This window comes from Vanacampus margaritifer, chromosome 8 (genome assembly GCF_051991255.1).
Source record: "Vanacampus margaritifer isolate UIUO_Vmar chromosome 8, RoL_Vmar_1.0, whole genome shotgun sequence".
In the NCBI taxonomy this organism is placed as follows: Eukaryota; Metazoa; Chordata; class Actinopteri; order Syngnathiformes; family Syngnathidae; genus Vanacampus; species Vanacampus margaritifer.
Window position 1 is genome coordinate 8,614,912 of NC_135439.1, and position 19,484 is coordinate 8,634,395.

A 19,484-nucleotide genomic window follows, 5' to 3' on the forward strand; every position below is an offset into this window, starting at 1 on the left:
CCTGTGTGTGTGTGTGTGTGTGTGTTTTCATTCCCCACTTGAGCACGAACGCGGCCCTAATGGGAAAACGGTTGCCATAAATGCATGCAAATACAAAAAAAAAAAAAAAAAGTGGTCCTCAGATTTATCCTCCTCATCGTGCCGCAGCCGCACGCTGCAGACGGCTCGAGTGCGCGTGGGGACTTGTCGCCAAATTAACAATTAGATTGCCTCTTTCGGCGGCGCCCGGCAGTAATGTGTCTCTTTTAATGTTATTAAAACACACACTTGTGGTATTGATGGTATACGACAGGAAATAAATTACCATTGGTGGTTAGTTAAAATGCTTGTTTTTGGACTAAATCAATAAGCAGTAAGGGAAATATATATTTGTTTGAGTTTTATTTATTTTTTCTTAAAAAAAGACAAGATCAAAGTCATACGTGACTTTGATGTGTACAAAAAAATTGTGAACCTCACACAAAATGTATGTGAACATTACAGGAAGTAGGGCTAATACTTTAAACCGATTATAATTGACCCACTTTTTTTTTTACACTTTTAAAATTAATTTTAAAATTGACAAACAACCAAAATGCACTTTTTTGGGCAAAACATGCTATTTGTTTATCACTAATATTTAAAAACCTTTAAGCTCATGCTCAAAACAAGGGAATTTTTATGCAAAAAAAAAAACAAAACAGCCCAAAGTTGAGTCTAATTGGGTCGATTATGCAGATTCTTTTTTTGGGGGGGGGGGGGGGTAGAAAACAAATGTTGGGTCAAATTGACGTTCCAATTTTGGATCCAGCAGTTTTAAGAGTGAATTGTTAGGCGAAAAAAAAAATTGCATTAATACAATAGATTTTTGAAAAAAGAAAAAAAAAGCTTAACAATAAATGTTTGCCTTTTATATCACCGCTATAAATAAAAAATTAAAAAAAAGGCGTGACCTTCGTACGTGGGGGAAAAAATAAACACAAAGAAACATTATTTGTTTGCTTTTTTTAATCTTACGCTACAAACGTGTGACCTTCAGGCAAATGTTTCGACCAATTAAAAAAAAAAAAGTCTCCACTTCCGCTCACCTTCCAGGGGGAAGCCGGTCCTTGGGTAGTTCTGTCCCGGCGTGGGTCGCATCATCCGAGGCACTGTTCCGGGTAAAGTAGCCATCCTGCAGCTACTTGCTCAGCAGCACCAGCTCACAAAACAAACAACAAGAAGGATCTCGAAGCTGCTCTCACAAAGTCCAAAACGCACGGAATGTCTTAGCGGGGGGGTTAAAAAAAACACTCAAAATGAAAAATATGCAGTGAAATTCCAATCCCAGGTGGATAAACTGGACGAGGTTCACATAGGAGAAGGGCGGGGTGAAGTCATTAAAAGTGATGCTCTACACATGCACACACAAAATAAAAATAAATCAGCACTGGTGGTATATTTACAAAATAATAATGAGTGATGAAGGCAATTGGGAGTTTGGCACTCTTGTCCCCTTGGTGCATTTGGCGTGAGTGTAATGTCTGCTGGCTGCGTGGAAGTAGTTGAAGTGGGCAAGTTTGGTGCACACGTCGTGGGAGGAGACAGACGCGAGCTCCCATAGGCTCGCCTGGCCTTCTCCTCTTCAGCCTGCACGCGCGGCCACCAATCACAGGGCCTCAGTCGGACTTCTCAATGCACCGCTGCCACCGCCACCCTCATCATCATCTTCATCATCATCATCATCATCATCCCCGGCAGCTTCCTCATCCTCCATCGCAAGAGTCTGCCAACATGAAGCAACTGTTCCACGGAAATGTTATTATACAATATGTCTGCTGACAAGGCAATTAAATGTTTATATTTAAAAAAAAAAAAAAGATGTGGTCAATAAATCACTTTTTTTTGGAAGACATTGATAAAATGTTGAATGCTAAATATCGAGTATTAATCAGTGTTCATTCTTATGACGTCTGACAACTCAATGCATTTATGAAGGTAAGAAAATAAGTTTCCAAAATAAACACTAAAACATTATTTAAAATTATTTATCCATTCAATAAATGTATACAATGTGAATGTGTAAAGAATAAACTAAATCTGCAATTTAGTGCAATGTCAAAATTGTGCAAATTCTTCTTTTTGACCTGTCAACTTATGAGTCCAATTTCCAAATCTAATTATGATTCAATAAGGAAATGGATAATTGCAACATTTTGTCAGCTGCAATAGACAACAGGTTGACTTTTCCCTGGAGAGTAATTGCTTCATAGTTGAATATATGCATATATAATTTTGTTGTGTGTGTGTGTGCGCCACAATTTCGAGACACCGTGTTGTGTGTGTCAATTGCCGTTGCAGGCACTCCTGGTGGAGGGCAAATTTCCACAAAACATTTTTAGCCAGCGACAATTAGGGGAGTGTGCTGGGGGTGAAATGGCGATTTCACATATGCGCATGCAGCGTGAGGCGAGAGGGGAGGACGGAGAAGCCCCGTCCTGACCCTCCAAACTTTGTTGCCCGAAGACAGAAGGGGGGGGGGGGGTGGTTAAGCCAAGCATCAATCATGTGACAAGCATACAACAGTGCTGTCATGGCGCGTTAATGTTGCTTTTACAAGGAATCAACAGGTAGATATTATTCAAACAGACATTTTTGTTAAGATACTGCTGAGTATTCATGTTGCAAGTGCAACAATGCAAGTATAGATCACGTAAGTGAAAATAAATAAATAAGTGAAAAGCTTACTGTTCTTTGTATTAAAATGTACAAATTGATCGTAAATGACGCGTTTCCGTAAAGGTAAGGCGAGGACAGAAGTATACAAAAATAATGAGTTCCATTTCAGGGTCGTCATTACACTTTTTTTGCCATCATTTGTTAGGTCTAATTGTCAGTGGGCTAAAGAACAATTAAATGCTCTTCAGGTACAATTCGCCTATACCGATTAATACATCTGCGCTCAAACTAAACAGTGTCAGATTTCATACAGTGTAACGTTGTGTGTATTGTAAAATGGGCTCACCATTATTTCAATATACTCTATAATTTTTCTGACAAGGTTGTGCTTAAGATTGGCACATTCTGTTTTTCGAAAATGTGATTTGTGGCTTCAATATAGTTTAGGTGGCGCTAACCGCCAGCTAGCTTGCAAGCTAACTGCACGGAGCAGCTCAAATTCTTACGTAATGGGGGAGGGGCAACTCATGCCTGACAAGCATGTCATTGGGTACCATTTTAGCCACGCCCCCGACAACCGGAACAAAGAAATGGTGAAAACAGTTCAACTCTATATATCTTCAGAATTTAGTTGAACATAGTCGTTAGGCTTTTAGCATTTTATCAATTATCTTCAAATATGTCGCACGAATGCCATTATTTTTCTACCCATGCCAGCTGTAACAAATTCTTTGCATTTTCACCTACAGAAAAAAAAAATCTTCCATCGCCTTTAATATTTTCTTAAGAACATGTTGGAAAAAGTGGACACAAAGACTTACTTGGGCCATAGAACAGCCCAAAAGAGCATTTAATCTAATCCACCATCCCATTCTAAAATCCTCAAAGGAAAAAGCCCTCAAACACAAACCCTTAAAAGTTAACAACATATAACAATTAACATTTGTTTGGTCATATTTTTTCTCGGACCTCGAAGGACTGATTCTTGATAATGAAGTGTCCAAAATCAAAATTAGGAGTGTTTTTGTTCCAACTCTTGAATTGAAACAGTCAACAAATTTAGACAGTTTGTCTTCACATTTCCTGGAATAACACATTCAAATAATTATGATGACTTAAAAAAAGAAGAAGAAAAGAGTGCTTGTAGGCCTATTCAGCTTTGTGATTGGAAGGGGGGGGGGGGGGGGGTTAGCAGCACCCTAATTATACACTTCACAGTTTGTTAGCAATGTTTCTTTCAAGCTCATCAACTCCTCAATCATTTCTGGGGTTTGGAGTTCCTTGTAGTGAAATTACGTCCACTAGTGGGCGACTGAGGAGGGCCCCCCACCCCCTTCCCTCTTTTTCATCTGCCTCCTTCATGTGAGCACACAAACACTCTGAAATCTTATCTCCATCTTCAAACACTTCCGTCTTCTCCTTTGCGTCACGGCAAATTAGCAAAGTTTCTTTTTATGCTTGTAGGTGTCATGTTTTATCTTCATATTGTTCAGTACAAAGCAAAGAAGAAGAAAGACACGCCATGAAGAGATGCTGCTTGGCTTTGTCTCGTTAGAGAGCAGATAAAAAGGGAAGAGAGATTGTTTCAGTTTCTTAACTGTTATACAAACGGAAAAAGAAGGTGACTGCAGTTAATATGAAAATGTAATAACTATAGATGTTGTATTGACCATGACGCTCGGCAGGGGGAAGATTACTGCGCGTGCTTCACAGGTGAGTCTCTTCACATAAACATGGCTCACTTTGAGGTCTACATTTTATATTAATGTTGTTTAGCCACTTAGCAGCAAGGAGATAAATATGTCACAATTAGTTTGAAAAAAAAAAAATAAAAATAGCCAAGGTCTCAACAATTAATTTTATTCAAATCGACATTTTAGTGCAACTATCAAATCGCAATGGCTGCAATTTATTTATTTATTTTATTTTTATTTATCTCAAGGGTGTCAAAATCAGTGTGTTAATTTTGAGGTAATTCAAAGTTCCTTTAATGCCACGAAAAATTATGCGTGCAATTAATTAAAGCATGTACTCGGAGAATTCCAATCACAACACAGCAGTTAGTCCACATCAAAATTTAGCAGTAATAATTTAATAGTAATGCAGATATATTTGTGGAGAATGGGTTAAGTTGTATTTTACAATTTTAAAAATGTGCTGATTTTCACAAGTTACTTCATGTTAAAGATTAGATAGCTCTTAATATGAAAAGAAAAATGCACTGAGCTGTCACCAACGTCTTACAAATGCAATTATGCCATCTAGTGGCAGAAAAATCAATATAATACTTTTTATTTTATTTTTTACAGTACAGGACATCTTTTTAATTTTAACTCAATTTTATGAATTATTATGAAATTACTGTATCAATGACTAAAATATGTAGCCATATTTATATTAGTTTAACATTTTTCCCACTTTTATTTTAACAAGAGTATGAAAACTTGGAAAAAATATTTTATTGTACATTTAGCACAGATATTAAATTTGTGACTAATCGTGAGTTAACTATTGAGCTAATCAGATTAATTATGATTAAAAAAAAGTTCAGTGCTTAAGTGCGGTCCACATGTTTACACACCATTGCTTCATGAGATATGAAAAATTGAAGAGATTAACACACAGATTTGTTTGCATAGCTGTTGTAATCCGATTTATGATTTCCTGACTTTTTTTACGCCACACTTGTTCAGTGGAATTGTTTGTTTGCTTGTTTGATTTGACTTCCCCTTTAAACGAATTGAAGGATTGTGAGATTGGCTGGTTTTAATGCATTTCAAAACGGCACCAACTTTACAGGATTAACTTTGAAGTGTGAGTTTCCACTTTCTCTCAATCAATAGTCAACTTCAAGGGGTAATTCCAAGGGAAAGCGCTAATTAGTCCTCCACATTGACAAGAAGAGATAGAGATGTGCTTAAAATATCAACTTGTAGCATTCCTCTAATAAGAGTGCTAACTGTGGTAAATTGGCGTTCTTAAAAGCGGAAGTTACGACCAAAATAAGGCCGGTTTTTGGTGCTTTTCCGCCAACAAGAGCGCTAACAACCGTGCGATTGCAACGGCCAGACGTGTATGCACACGTTGTGCTTTTAACCACAGTTTCCGCTACATCCTCGTTAACTTGTTGAGACATCTTCACATCTGCTTGGAATTATCCATCACTTCCTTGTTGGAAATATTTTATCGCGGCGGAGGGGAGGGGAGAACGACGGCGGGGGGAGAAGGAGAAATGTCACTTTCAGTTGTAATTGAATGAAGGAGACGAGATGGGAGTCGCGCAGGTGTGACGAGGGGCCTAATGAGGAAAGCGATGACACGGACATTCCTCATTTGGAACACGTTAGCCTGTACTGCTTGAGGTCGGTTGGGGTCAAAGAAAGGTTCAATCACACCATACTGACCAACCACCATATTGCCACCACCTGCACAATCCATTGACGAACACAAGAACTCTAAAAATATGCTCTAATGTCAACTTTTAACAATAGCCAAGACCATGGTTTACGAGTTCGGTTTTTACAACACTGACGTCAAGCACATTTGTCGGAATACACTGTTAACTATCATTAACACAGAAGTAGCTATAGCCCGGGAGAGAACAATTAATTGTATTGTTTTTGATGGGACAGTCGCTCCTGCCAACATGGCCGCCACAACGGCACATTAGTTAGCATGTGCTAGTCTACTGCAGAGGTCCCCAACCCTGGTCCTCAGGGACCGGTATCCAGCCTGTTTTCCATGCCTCCCACAGCCAACACAGGTGATTCATATCATCAGCTAATCAGCAATCTCTGGAGAAGGCTGATAATGATCTTCACCTGTGTTGGCTGTGGGAGACATGGTTGAGGACCACTGGTACTGTATATCAGTGACAACACCACAAAATACGTGTACCAGGCAACGCTTTGTCCGTCAGAGTTTCTTTACATCAACAAAATGGCCGCCTGTCGTTGACAGAATGCCGCCGTCTGGCAAACAATAGGCATGGCCGACCATTCCATTTAGTTTGTTAGTGTTGAATAATTTCATGTATGTAGTCATTTATGCAACATAGGTTCAAAATTATGTAAGTGCTAAATGTGTGTTTTCAGTTTAAGTGTATCTCTGGTACCTTGTAACATCCATGCGCGGCCATTTTGCTATTTGCGGCAGGGTTGGAAGAGCAGGAACTCACTATACAAAATCCAGCTTTAGTAAACTAGTTGAAACTGAGTCAATAGCGCCTCTCGTGGTTGCATCCAAAACATGCATTTATCTGGTTTAAAATGGCAGAATTCTTAAAGTGGAAGTCAACCCTAAACATTTCTTGACAATAATATGATATATGCGACCTCGCTAGTTTAAACATGACACTCTGATTAATATTACATTTGTGGAATAAGAGTTATGAAGCAAAATCCAGCCATTTTTATCCATCTCAGGGGGGCGGCCATTTTGCCACTTGCTGTCGACTGAAGATGACATCAGTGTTGCTCAGGTAACAACCAATCACAGCTCAGCTTTAGAAAACAGGTGAGCTGTGATTGGTTGTTACCTGAGCAACACTGATGTCATCTTCAGTCGACAGCAAGTGGCAAAATGGCCGCCCCCTGAGATGGATAAAAACAGCTGGTTTAAGGATAAAACAACATTAACCAGAATACCATATTTAGACCAGTGGGGCTGCATAGAACATATTATTGTCAAAAAAACATTTAGGGGGTTGACTTCCCCTTTAATTAAATTAATAGTATATTGTGCTAATACCTAATCAGTATTTATGTCGATACAGTATGTGCAGGTGACTGGATGGGGGTGCAGGTGGACCGTGCCGTGATGTACGGCATCCTGTCGCAGTTCATTACGCGTGTCCATGTCCTCACGAGCAGGCCATGTGCGGCACCCTTTGACGTGAGATGGAGGACATCGGCGGTAAATCAAGGCTGATCTGCACTGGGAGGCAGTTGGAACTTAAGATGCTCCGACAAAATGACGCTCGGAGCAGCCAATCAGAGTTTGCCAATAAAAGAGTTTGTCTCATGTGGAAGCCGGAAGGAACCAGCTGCTAACAAGCGGAAAATACGAGGCACATGACAAAGCACTGATGACGATGGGCTGCTATCGCTCCAAAAGAGCAACAATAACCTTTTATTCCTTAAAAAAAAAAACAATATGTTGTCAAACATGTTTATCTGTGTTGACATTCTTATCGCCCTGCAGCAAAGCTCACCTGTTGTTGTTTTTTACAGGCATTTATTCAAAATGTGTTTATATAAGAAGAGTCGTGAGAGTCGAGTTTGATTCGTAGTCTGATCTTGTGTCTTTGATGATTCGCCTCGCTTACATTTGAAGTGGTGAGCCGCCGAGAATGACACAAAGATAAGACGGCTCCAGCTGTGTCCTCGAATGGACCCAAGGAGCCGGACAAACAAATAACTGGTTGTGGTAATGATAAGATAAACAGCGTATATGGAAAATGTGAACCGTGTGTCACCACTGCCTAAAATGTGGTCTTACTGTTGACGAGGTCTTTGTTTTCAGTGGCCAACTGTGAGTGTATAGTAGAAAAATGATAACATTGTAAATTCAATTTTGATATATGCTAACAGTTTAAAGGGTAGTATTAATATCCATAGAAAATCCCTTTACGGGTAAAAAAGTCCCGATTTAATCTTATTCAGTAACCAATTATTTTGATTGCTTCCAACTAATATGACTTACTGTAAATGTGCCAAATTTTAGCCATCAATGATAGAGAGAAGAGGGATTCCTTTATGGTTTTACTCCCCATTCGTTTGGGGTAGTTGGTTTTCCACTTCAAAACAGTACAGTGTTGCGTATTTAAAACAACCTCCAAAACCCCAACTACCTTCTGAAAATCCGCTAGCGTAAAGCTAGCACACAATGCAAAATGCCATTGCAAAATACTGGAACACGTAATATAATTACTCATTTCCATTTATTTCTAGACTCACTTCAGTCTACTGATTGGTATGCAGAGAATGGTCACTTTCATGAGGACAATGGAAATGTTATAACAATGAGACGTTCAACATTTCTAAACAGGATGTTGATAGCTACGTTGGCTACGTTAAACGTTTAACAGCATATCAACGAGACGATGTATCATTTTAACACATTTCTTAAAAACAAAGACATGAAAACCTCCACTTTGACTGTTAATAGAGATTTGCAAACTGAATAAAAACATGTAGACTAATTAATTATACGCCATATCCTGAGAGTCACACTTAACACAAACTGCCACTTTTGAACTTCAAAATTGTTTGGTTTTACAGTTTTACAAATTGCACATTCTATTAAACCTAATGAAAAGAGTAAGAGCTAAATGTGACTCATGGTAGCGCCAATAAAAAAATATTTTGTAAAGAACCTTTTGACTTGGTAAACAACTTTACTCTTTCACAGCAAAATGTGTGACTAACTGCATCAAAAGAGTGGTTTACAGTTGTGGGGCCCAGGAAGGAGACGCTGCGTCCCTTAAGCGTCCTAAGTAGACTCTTTTAGAAACTATGTCAAACAGCTCGTGACCACATGCTATAAAACGTAGCATTCAAGCTATAATGTGAAAGAAATTGAGCGAAAAAATTAAATAAAAGCATCTTCTATAATATCATAAAATGAGTCGTCAAAATGCATGGCTTAGCTGAAAATCAAATATACAATCAATTCTCACCAGGAACTATTTATAACAAATGTAATCGCTAGTCAATCTGGTGACCAGCAGTTGTGTTATTACTCTGGATAATGCTAAATGCTATCTTGGTTGACAGTTCAACAGCGCTAAGCAATCAATGCACTCATTACACTCTTAAAACGTCTGTGTCAAAAAATAAAATCAACAAGTTGGGTAAAAAAACTGACCCAAGTTAGTGTGTTGGTCCAACTTTTCACCTTTAGGGTGCATTATCCAACCTTCTTTGCATCTAGTCACCCTGCGCTACGCTAGCAACAATGACTCTGCTTTTGTATACTAGCGCCACTCTCTTGGCGGCCATGATGTTAGCTCAAGCGATGTACGTCACAGGGATCACCAACAAACTCAAATTAATCAAATTAAAAACTATTAACCACCCTGCCCTGTCAACATTGCCTAGATGTCATCACAGTGCAAATAATAAATCTGTAGAACATCGCTAACAACATTTTCAAAGCATGTTTTTTTTTAAAATACTTTCAGCTAATTTGACCATGGGGGTTATAAACCATTAAAAATATACGTTTGTGATCTTTCCATGAAAATGAAAAAGGAAGCCGCGATGTTATTGCAACTCTCCAATTTGCATGTCAAACTACAAATGTAAAGGAAATACTGTGCGTGAGATTTACTGGGGGTTGCTGGCAACATTTTATTACAGCAGCTAGTGTAACAATCCATTTTACGCGTCCAAGAATGTGCGTGTGTGTGCGTGTCATGTGACAGGACCAAAATGTTTGGGTATCACGCTCTGATGTGCATGCCAAATCCACTTGTCCTCTCACACAAGCTAGCAGTGTTACTGCTTGGCTAGCAGAGGTCTGAGCAGAACGCCGCTGGGATGGAGGTCGTAACCTACCACAGACAGACTTTGGTCCTCTCACTGATAATACGGCTACTGTAAGTTTCAATTCCACCTATATATGCCAAAGTTGACAATACATTATAGGCCTATAGTCGCAAGTGGGACGCCATGTATAGAAAACAGGTTATTCAACTCAGGGTCAGAGTCAGGGTTTCAAATCAGACAAACCGGGGTTACAGTTTCTAACAAGTGTAAGAGTTTCAAAACAAGGTTAAGTGTTTCAAACGTGGTCCAGTATTTCAAGGCCACGGCGAAAACCACACTGCTCCTCCTGAATCAAACCTTTCTTTCCTTACCCTGGAGAACCCACGGGGTCAAATTTGGCCCCTATAAATTCTGCCACTCAAATAACAAAGACCTTTTTTTTTTTTTTTTACAAATTTAACTTCAAAAGTCCAGAGTGCCACTTTTGACCCCTGCATGGGGCCATCTAGTGGATGAATATTGCACTTACATGAGCCAGAGTGGTGGTGACAAGATGGCTGGCTTAACATGCTGTTTTGTTGAGCTGGAAATCAATCCAAACAAAACCATCTTCTCAGCAAACCATCAGATGGTAAAATCGTGTTTTTTTTGTTAATCTATTTCATATCATGTTGCAGAATGCCTAGTAGTATGTTTTATATATATATTTTGATAAATTAGCAACTCTGAGCTAGTTCAAAAAACAAGGGTTAAAATTGAAAAAGCATATATTTTGGTGTTCAGTGAATTTATAGCAGTCATTTAATGCATAATTCATAATTTTCCAAAGAAGAAAAGGGTTCTTGGGTTCTCCAGGGTTAATAGACCTTACCAGAAAGGCTGAAGAGTATAATTCCCTCCGGTTAAACGCGCACGATGTGTCACTCCTAGGTTAGCTTAGTAATAACTAGAATGACTTTTTTCAGAAGATACTTGTCATACTTTGCCACTACGAAGACGATAATTACTATATATATATATATATATATATATATATATATATATATATATATATATATATATATATTTTTTATTTTTTTTTTTTCTGGAGAGCTCAGTATTGTTCATTCGGTAATTTTACCGATTTGACATATCATCATCATTGCTCTCTTTTTTTTTTTTGTATGTGGGTGTGTATGTGTATGTGTATGTGCGTGCGTGCGTGCGTGTGAGTGTGTATTCATTAGTCCACCTAAAACCTATTAAAAAATCCCATACCATTCACCTAAACCGAACACTTCCAGCCAGAGTCGTGAGGCCGTCAGGAGACCCGAGGAAGGACCAAAGAAAAGAAAGGAAAGTGAAGACGACGATTACTAATTCCCGAGTGACTCCGCAATGGGTTTAGCCGCAGTAATAGCCAGCTGAAGCTCATTGCTAACCAGTGTTGCTAACTCGCCAGTAAGGAAAATAGCTATTGGCTGTCTTAAAAGTTGCTAGAAGCTGCTACAACATTGGCTAATCTGCAAAAATCGCTATTTGCATGTAATAGTAATGGACGCTGTGGGAGAGAGGAATAACGTTGCGGGAGAGGCAAAAAGTAAGTAAAAAAATACCCTAAGAAACACCAGAAAAAAAGTTGCTAGATTTGTGATTTAGCGACACTGTTGCTAGCTAGCTGGTGCATTGTAAATAGTCCCATCAAGTACCAGTGGTGGGTGACGTGAGCAATCTTGCCCAGCGAAGTTTTTTAGGACGTCTCGCCGGTTGATTCTCAGTTCTGCTATTCAATGTGTTTAAATATAAGTACAAATGTTGCATCGCAAACTGATGCAAAGCTTATTTCGAGCCTTGAGATGGCAGACGTGGCTTAGTTGTGCTACAACACGAGTAGGCATAATTATTTTTTTTTTGCAGATTTGGAATGACGAGTAGGATAAACATCAATAATAATAAAGTTTTGAGTGAGTGGATTTTTGTGGGTATAAAAAAGATATTTTTATTTATTTATTTTTTTGCAGATTTGGAATGACAAGTAGGATAAACATCAATAATATTACAATTTTGAGTGAGTTGATTTTTGTGGGTAAAAAAATTTGCCTAGCACTTTACTTTGGTTTGCTGTTCAGCAGTATTGCGCCGTAGTGTGTGGTTACCAGTGTTTATTTTCTATTTAAACCCTTTGATGTTGAATAGTGGATAAATGAAATACAGTATATTAGGAGCACATGTTTTGCACGTATTTGTACGTATTTTGTCCATATTAGAAATGGCATTTTTTTCATACATCTGGTGAAGAGGTGTGCGGTCCTATGCGGCTTCCAATGTGGCCCTCTCCATCATTTAAGTGGTCCGTCCCTGATCTACAATGAAAGAAAAATGAATGGTTAAAGTGTCACAATTGTCAGATGAGCTAGTTGGTGTTTGGCCCGCCATCTTGGTTTTATTGAGGCGTGAGAGCACATGCTTGTCCATTCCCAAGAAAACAGTAAATTTTTGCTTTAATCCCTGCAAGAGAACACAAATTTTAGCGTGAGGGAAAAAGAAGTCTCTTTGTTAATGAAGATAAAAGTAATCCTTCCATTTTGCATGCTATTACAATTAGTCTCACCAAAACCACCCGAAAGATCCTTCCAGAGAAGGGAGATCACTTGACCGCCCCCCGCCTGTGACCAAATTCCGCCTTTCCATTAGGTGCTCCCTGCGAGCAGAACATCTATCAAACACTCGAGCTGGACACAGATACTTTAAAAAAAAAAGAAAAAAAAAAGCAGAGGGCATCACAAAGAGCTCACAGAAGTCGAGTCACCCAGCGCCTGTGATTGAAAAGAGCCATTCTTCTTGCCAAGTTGACTGGGGAATTATATACATTTAAGTTGTTCCAGTCAAAAAAAATGCTATTTAATCACACAAATATGTATGGCCATAAATATTGTAATCCAAAGGCCGTGTTTCGTTTTGCGACCTTTCAAGCTTGTCTGTGGCCTCTTTTGCTTGTTGCTTGTTTTGCTGCATGTTTGTATAAAATACCCATTAATTTATATATATTTTTTTAACTGTCACATTCCAGTTTGATTGCACAATGTGCAATTTGGAAAACAACTTTAAAAACAAAATGTCTATATTTGTGCTGTCAAAGTTAAAGCATTAACTCATTGATTAATCACCAACAAATTATGGCATTAATAATGTATTAATGCAGATTAATCTCACAATTAATTATAACCGCAGATTCTATCTATTAGTATACGGTTAAAATAAAGGTAGCACAGGTTGTGTTTGAGCAATAAAACTACCATGCATTAAAATAAAGCATTTAATAAATGTGTATAACATTCAGAATATTTGTTCATGGCAAACTACTGGTGTAATTTTTTTTTAGATAAGAGTGTGCAGTGGATCAAAAAATGTTGAAGACGTCCTCATAACATTAAATGTCGAAGGAATTAACAGATAACAGGTACTCTTCAAATTTGGCGGGCAATTTTTTTGTTGATAAAATGCCTTTTTAATTAAGTGATTAATCGTGATTAATCAAAATTATAAAATGTGATAAATCTTATTTTAAAAAAATCACTTGACAGCTCTAGTCTATATACAACATAATTTTAACAGACAACTTTATTTGTTGGAATTAAAAAAAAAAAAACAAGAGTACAAAATGTTACTTTTTTCATAGTCTAAAAATGACCAGTACAATACAAAATTATTTTCAATCAATATTTTAAAGGTTGTAAAATTCATTATTCAAAATCCAATTAGGCCTATTATTATTATTATTATTATTATTATTAAAATGTATCTGTAGTACCTTGGTGCTTGGGTGAAGCATGCATCTGGTCGGGCTTTACAAGAAAGAAAGAAAGAAAGAAAGAAAGAAAGAAAGAAAGAAAGAAAGAAAGAAAGAAAGGAAAAAAATGCACAGTCCAGGAAATAATAATTCATTGAAAATGTCGTTTTCATGGGTTTCAATTGGTCCAAAGCAGTCACAGTTTTAGGCAAAGGGTACAATTTGATGTAAATGTTACATTATTAATGCATTTAAAGCTGAATTTGGAACTTTCAGAATCAGACGAAAATCCCCATCCTTGGGTTCAAAGATTCTTTACATTTGTTTCAACACAACTAAAATGTTTTTTTTTAAGTTGGAGGTGGATAGAAGAATGACGCACAAATGCTCATAATACAGAATATTAATTTAAACAAAAAAAAAGTTTTGTATTAGTTTTTTATAAAAAATATATTTTTTAAACACTTTCACAATTTGTGATTTTTTTTTCCTCTCAAGTCAAAACAAGCATCAAGAAAAAGCACATCCGTGTATACTCGCATCTACTCCATGAAAGTGTTCAGTGTTCCTGGGTGGGTTTACCAATTCTCAATTCTTGTTAGGCAAAGTAATCAATTCAGCAAATGGCACAAATTGATAAAAATATCCAATGACACTCAGTGATGATTTGGCTCAAATGAGAGAACCCCTTCTTTGGTTATTTATAGAGTGCAAGCATCATACCCACTGTTTTTGTTTGATAAGGTGCTTTAGAAAATGTGTTTGCTTGGTGTGGTGACAAGTATGAAGCTTTGATAAATAGCTGATTACCAAGGGAACTTAATGTTAGGGACCCTGTCAGGTCCCCACTAATGTCACTAGCGGCTGTGCTAGGCACTAGACCAGTGGGAACTATTTTAATCAGTTTGCATCACTTAGTCTTATGATGGCATTACTAAATGAATATTGAAAAGAATTAAATATTCTGAGCCTTTGTGACCCTTTTGTTTATAAAATAGTTGTTAGTGTGAAATTAAACAACCAAGTAAATCTTTTGTTGTCTGCCTATTCCCCAAAATGTGTCGTTCTGAATTTTGCCAGATTGTGTTAGGCTATTTTACAAAATACATCCCTCACACTGAGTCTATCTGCCAATAAAATGGCAGCTAGATAAGAAATAGCAATTTTATGTGCGCAATGATGTCATAGTCAAAAGGTAAGCAGAGCTGCAGTGTTCGCTTCTGATAATCGCTACATACTCCTTTACATGCACTGATCTGCACACTTAGCTGTGAGTGTAATTCGGTAGCTTGTTGGTGAAGTGCTGCCGTTTGAAATGAAAAAAAGGAGGCTTTTATTTTGTCTTTGTGGGGCTCACGTTTCGTTTTTGAATATACAAGCAATTTTAGCTAGAGTGTTATAAAATGATGTTAAAGGGAGATTTCGCAGTATTTTAATTTTTTTTTATCATAGGCCAATTTGTCAAAACTGTTGACATGACATGACAACATGCATTAGTAAAATGACCAGTGAAAAAGAGCCCTCCCTGGCACCGTTTTGTGCCTCTAATTTGATTTGCTAGAAACCACTGTGTCCGAGAAAATATAACCAAAGACGGAAGGCGTGACGGACAAGTCGTCGATTATTTGCTGTGCACTCGCAGGCTGACTTATAGCAACCTTGCGCTGATCTGTTACTTTGGGCTTCAGGAGCTATTGTGGAATTTCCACGTCTAGAAAATGATTAAGTGGATTAAAAACAGAAAAGGGCATTTTGTGTTAATGTAATTATCAATACAGTATAAGTCTTTATGTTACCTTGAAAAATGAAAATGAAAAATGAAGATGCTTCAAACCAATTTGCTTCAGACATAAAAGAAGTAGTGCGAAAAGTGTGACGCCATCATTATTGTTTCAGCAATGCAATCAGTTAGAAAATACAAAATGACAAAAAAAAAGAGACAATTCATTGTCAGTTCAGCAGGCATCATAATATTAACTCTGCTTTTTCCACCTGGCTGTTTCGCTTTTTATTAGGCTTTTTGTGGCCTTTTAAGAAAAAAAAAATTAATTCAGTTCACGGAGGATCAAATAAACAACTTTATATTACATTTTCATTTCATTTTTAGATCTCAGGGGGGCGGCCATTTTGCCACTTGCTGTCCACTGCAAATGACGTCACAGTTGCTCAGGGCTCAGGTAACAACCAATTACGGCTCAGAAAAACGGCGAGCTCATTTAAAATCCTCTATTTGTACATCAGAAAGCCATCACCGCACCATATGTGTTGGGATAAAGTTGAACCTTTTTTTATTCTCCCTAGATTTTCCAAATGGGTCATTTTGACCCACAACATAATAGGAAGGTTTTAAACTTTCAACATTACAATGTTTTATTGATTTCATGTTTTACTAGTATATAGCCATTAAGACGGCTACTTACTTTAAAACATGGCAGATTTGCATTTGTGGGAAATGTTTGAAAATTGGAACAAATAGGAGGTTCAATTTGTACTGACCAAGTTTGTGAATAAAAGCAACTCCGTTATGTCATTAAAGGGAAAGTCAACCACAGTTTTTTTTTTTCAACAATAATATGTTCTATGCAGCTCCATTGGTCTAAATATGGTATTCTGGTTAATATTGTGTTAGTGAAATATGTGTTAAGCAGCAAAATACAGCCATTTTTATACATCTCAGGGAGCGGCCATTTTGCCACTTGTTGACTGAAGATGACATCATTTTTTTTTTTTTTAGAGCTCAGTATTGTTCATTCGATTTGACATCATCATTGCGCTCCTTTTTTAAAAAAAAATAAAAAATTCTCTCTCTTTTTTTAAATATATATACATATACACACACATATATATATATATATATATATATATATATATACACTTTTTTTGTATGTGGGTGAGAATGTGTACGTGCGTGTGTGTGTGTTATTTTTCCAGTTAACAAGAATTATTTTTTTAGCGATAGTAAGGGCTACAAGTGTAGATTGAAATTGTTTATGTCAGTGGTGTCCAAACTCGGTCCTCGAGGGCCGGTAGTCCTGCAGGTTTTTGAGGTTTCCCTGCTCCAACGCACCTGTTCCAATCAACAAGGTCGTTATCATGCTTATGCAGAGCTTGCTGATGAGCTTCAGCTGTGTTGGAGGAGAGAAATATCCAAAACCTGCGGGACTACCGGCCCCCGAGGACCGAGTTTGGACACCACTGGTTTATGTGGTAAGTCAGTTGTTGTTAGGTCACCTAGCAAACACAAGTTTGGAGATAAAGGTGAAGTGAAGATGACATCATAGTTGCGCAGGTCTCAGGTGACAACCAATCACAGCTCACTTCAGAAAATAGGTGAGCTCACACGCACGCACACATGCACACACACACACACATACACACGCACATGCACATTCTCACCCACGTACAAAAAAAATAAAATAATAATTTTTAAGAGAGCAATGATGATGACATGTCAAATCGGTCAAATTATTAAAAAATAAAAAATAAATTAAAAAAAGAAAATAGGTGAGCTCACACGCACGCACACATGCACACACACACACACATACACACGCACATGCACATTCTCACCCACGTACAAAAAAAATAAAATAATATTTTTTAAGAGAGCAATGATGATGACATGTCAAATCGGTCAAATTATTAAAAAATAAAAAAGAAATTTAAAAAAGAAATTAGGTGAGCTGTGATTGGTCGTTACCTGAGCCCTGAGCAACTGTGATGTCATCTTCAGTCGACAGCACGTGGCAAAATGGCCGCCCCCTGAGATGGATAAAATGGCTGGATTTTGCTTCATAACTCATATTCCACAAATGTAATAGTAATTAGAATGTCATGTTTAAACTAGCGAGGTCACATATAACATATTATTGTCAAGAAATGTTTAGGGTTGACTTCCACTTTAAGAATTCTGCCATTTTAAACCAGATAAACGCATGTTTTGGATGCGACCACGAGAGGCGCTATTGACTCCGTTTCAACTAGTTTACTAAAGCTGGATTTTGATTAGTGAGTTCCTGCTCTTCCAGCCCTGCCGCAAATAGCAAAATGGCCGCGCATGGATGCTACAAGGTACCGGAGAAACACTTAAACTGAAAAAGATCATGAAAGTCATATTTAGACCAGTGAGGTCACATATAATTTATTATTGTCAAGAAATGTTTAAAGTTGACTTCCACTTTAAGTTATAGAAGAGTTCATCCCAAAGTAAATAAGTAAGTAAATATAGTGTAGTTTATCACATCTTATTTAAAAAAAAAAAAACATCATCACAACATAATTTGTCACAGATTTTTTTTTTTTCATCAAAGGAACAAATTAATATTTTTTCCAGTTGTCTTGTACGTGACAGAGCCACAGGGGTTACAGCGTGCCCTTTGCTTTTTTTCCGAGTAAAATATCTGGTCATCTGAGCGTCCCTAACTGAGCTGTCACAGGCGATTAGCGGAGGAACAACTCGTATTGGTATCCCAAGGAGCATGGGGTGCTCACGAGAGAGCGCCGGCCACAATTGGAATCAATGTCACCGTTCAGATCATCACGCATTGCAGATTCACCATGTAAGATGCATTTGGTGTGCTGCCTGGCCGTCTAAGGCCTCCATTCATTCTCAGATTTTTTTCCACGCAAACTCGCTCGGCCTAAAAATGACATTTTCCTCAGGAAAACTTCAGCCTGGCCTTGTGGGGCCCAAAGCGTTGTGTGTGTCACGATGTTTGCGTGGCCCGCCAAAGCTACTCGCCTCCACCCAAAACGCTTCATTCATGTTAAACTCGCCTTGTAATCATGTCATTCCGTTTGGTTAAACTTGTGTGTGTATCGCGTCCAAATAAGGCAAATTAAGCATATTATATATAATGCAAAGTGCGGTTAGCAGCGCTGGTCAGTTGGATGTTTTGCCATTTTGTTATGGTTTGTCGAAGAACGCTGCGTACAGTTGGAAAATGGTGCGCTGAAATGATAGAAGGCTTCATCCTTTCTTGATATATTTCCTGAGAAATCAATTAGAGAGTTTGGATGTAATTGCAGAGGAACCGATTGATTGACACATCTATGCTCACTGTAATTTGGACAAGCAACGGTGGTTTCACGTTAACAATTGGCTGTTCACATCATTTAGAGGCAAACAATACTGGAACAATGAGATTTAACAGTTACACAGCCTGAATTTACACTTGCAGGTCCAAGTGCCCGATTCCAATTTAATGCCTATATCAGATTATTATTATTATTTTTTTTTACGCATAGGTCTGTGGACGGTGGCAGATAAACGACCTGTAGGCACAAGCTTCTACTTTGGTGTGTGATGTCTGATGTCTACCAGAGGTGAGTGAATCTAGGATGCCAACTTTGGAATGAATCAGAAGATCTAAAGTACAATACATTGCAATTAGTAAATTGATGAAACGACCGTCTTTAATAGTAAAATGTATTTGGCAAAAATAAGCGTAGCACAGAACCAGGGGAATATATTTCTCGCCTCAGAAAATAGCAGGCAACAGTATTGTACTTTACAAAAACAGTAAAAGTAACATTAAATAGAATGTACATAATTCAAGTTTTACCACATTTTTGCTTCAATTCAGTGA

At 37.8% G+C, this 19,484-nt stretch overlaps 1 protein-coding gene across 4 annotated transcripts in view; it reads right to left on the reverse strand.

Annotated features, from left to right (window-relative positions):
- The window catches only part of pax7a (paired box 7a), a 66,671-nt gene extending 65,185 nt beyond the window's left edge, over nt 1–1,486 (reverse strand). For all 4 annotated transcript variants that reach the window (XM_077573872.1, XM_077573870.1, XM_077573871.1 and 1 more), the window contains exon 1: nt 1,068–1,486. In XM_077573872.1, coding sequence (XP_077429998.1) covers nt 1,068–1,152 — 85 coding nt within the window. In that variant the 5' untranslated portion in view covers nt 1,153–1,486. The remainder of the gene's footprint in view (nt 1–1,067) is intronic.
- Between the last annotated feature and the right edge of the window lie 17,998 nt (nt 1,487–19,484).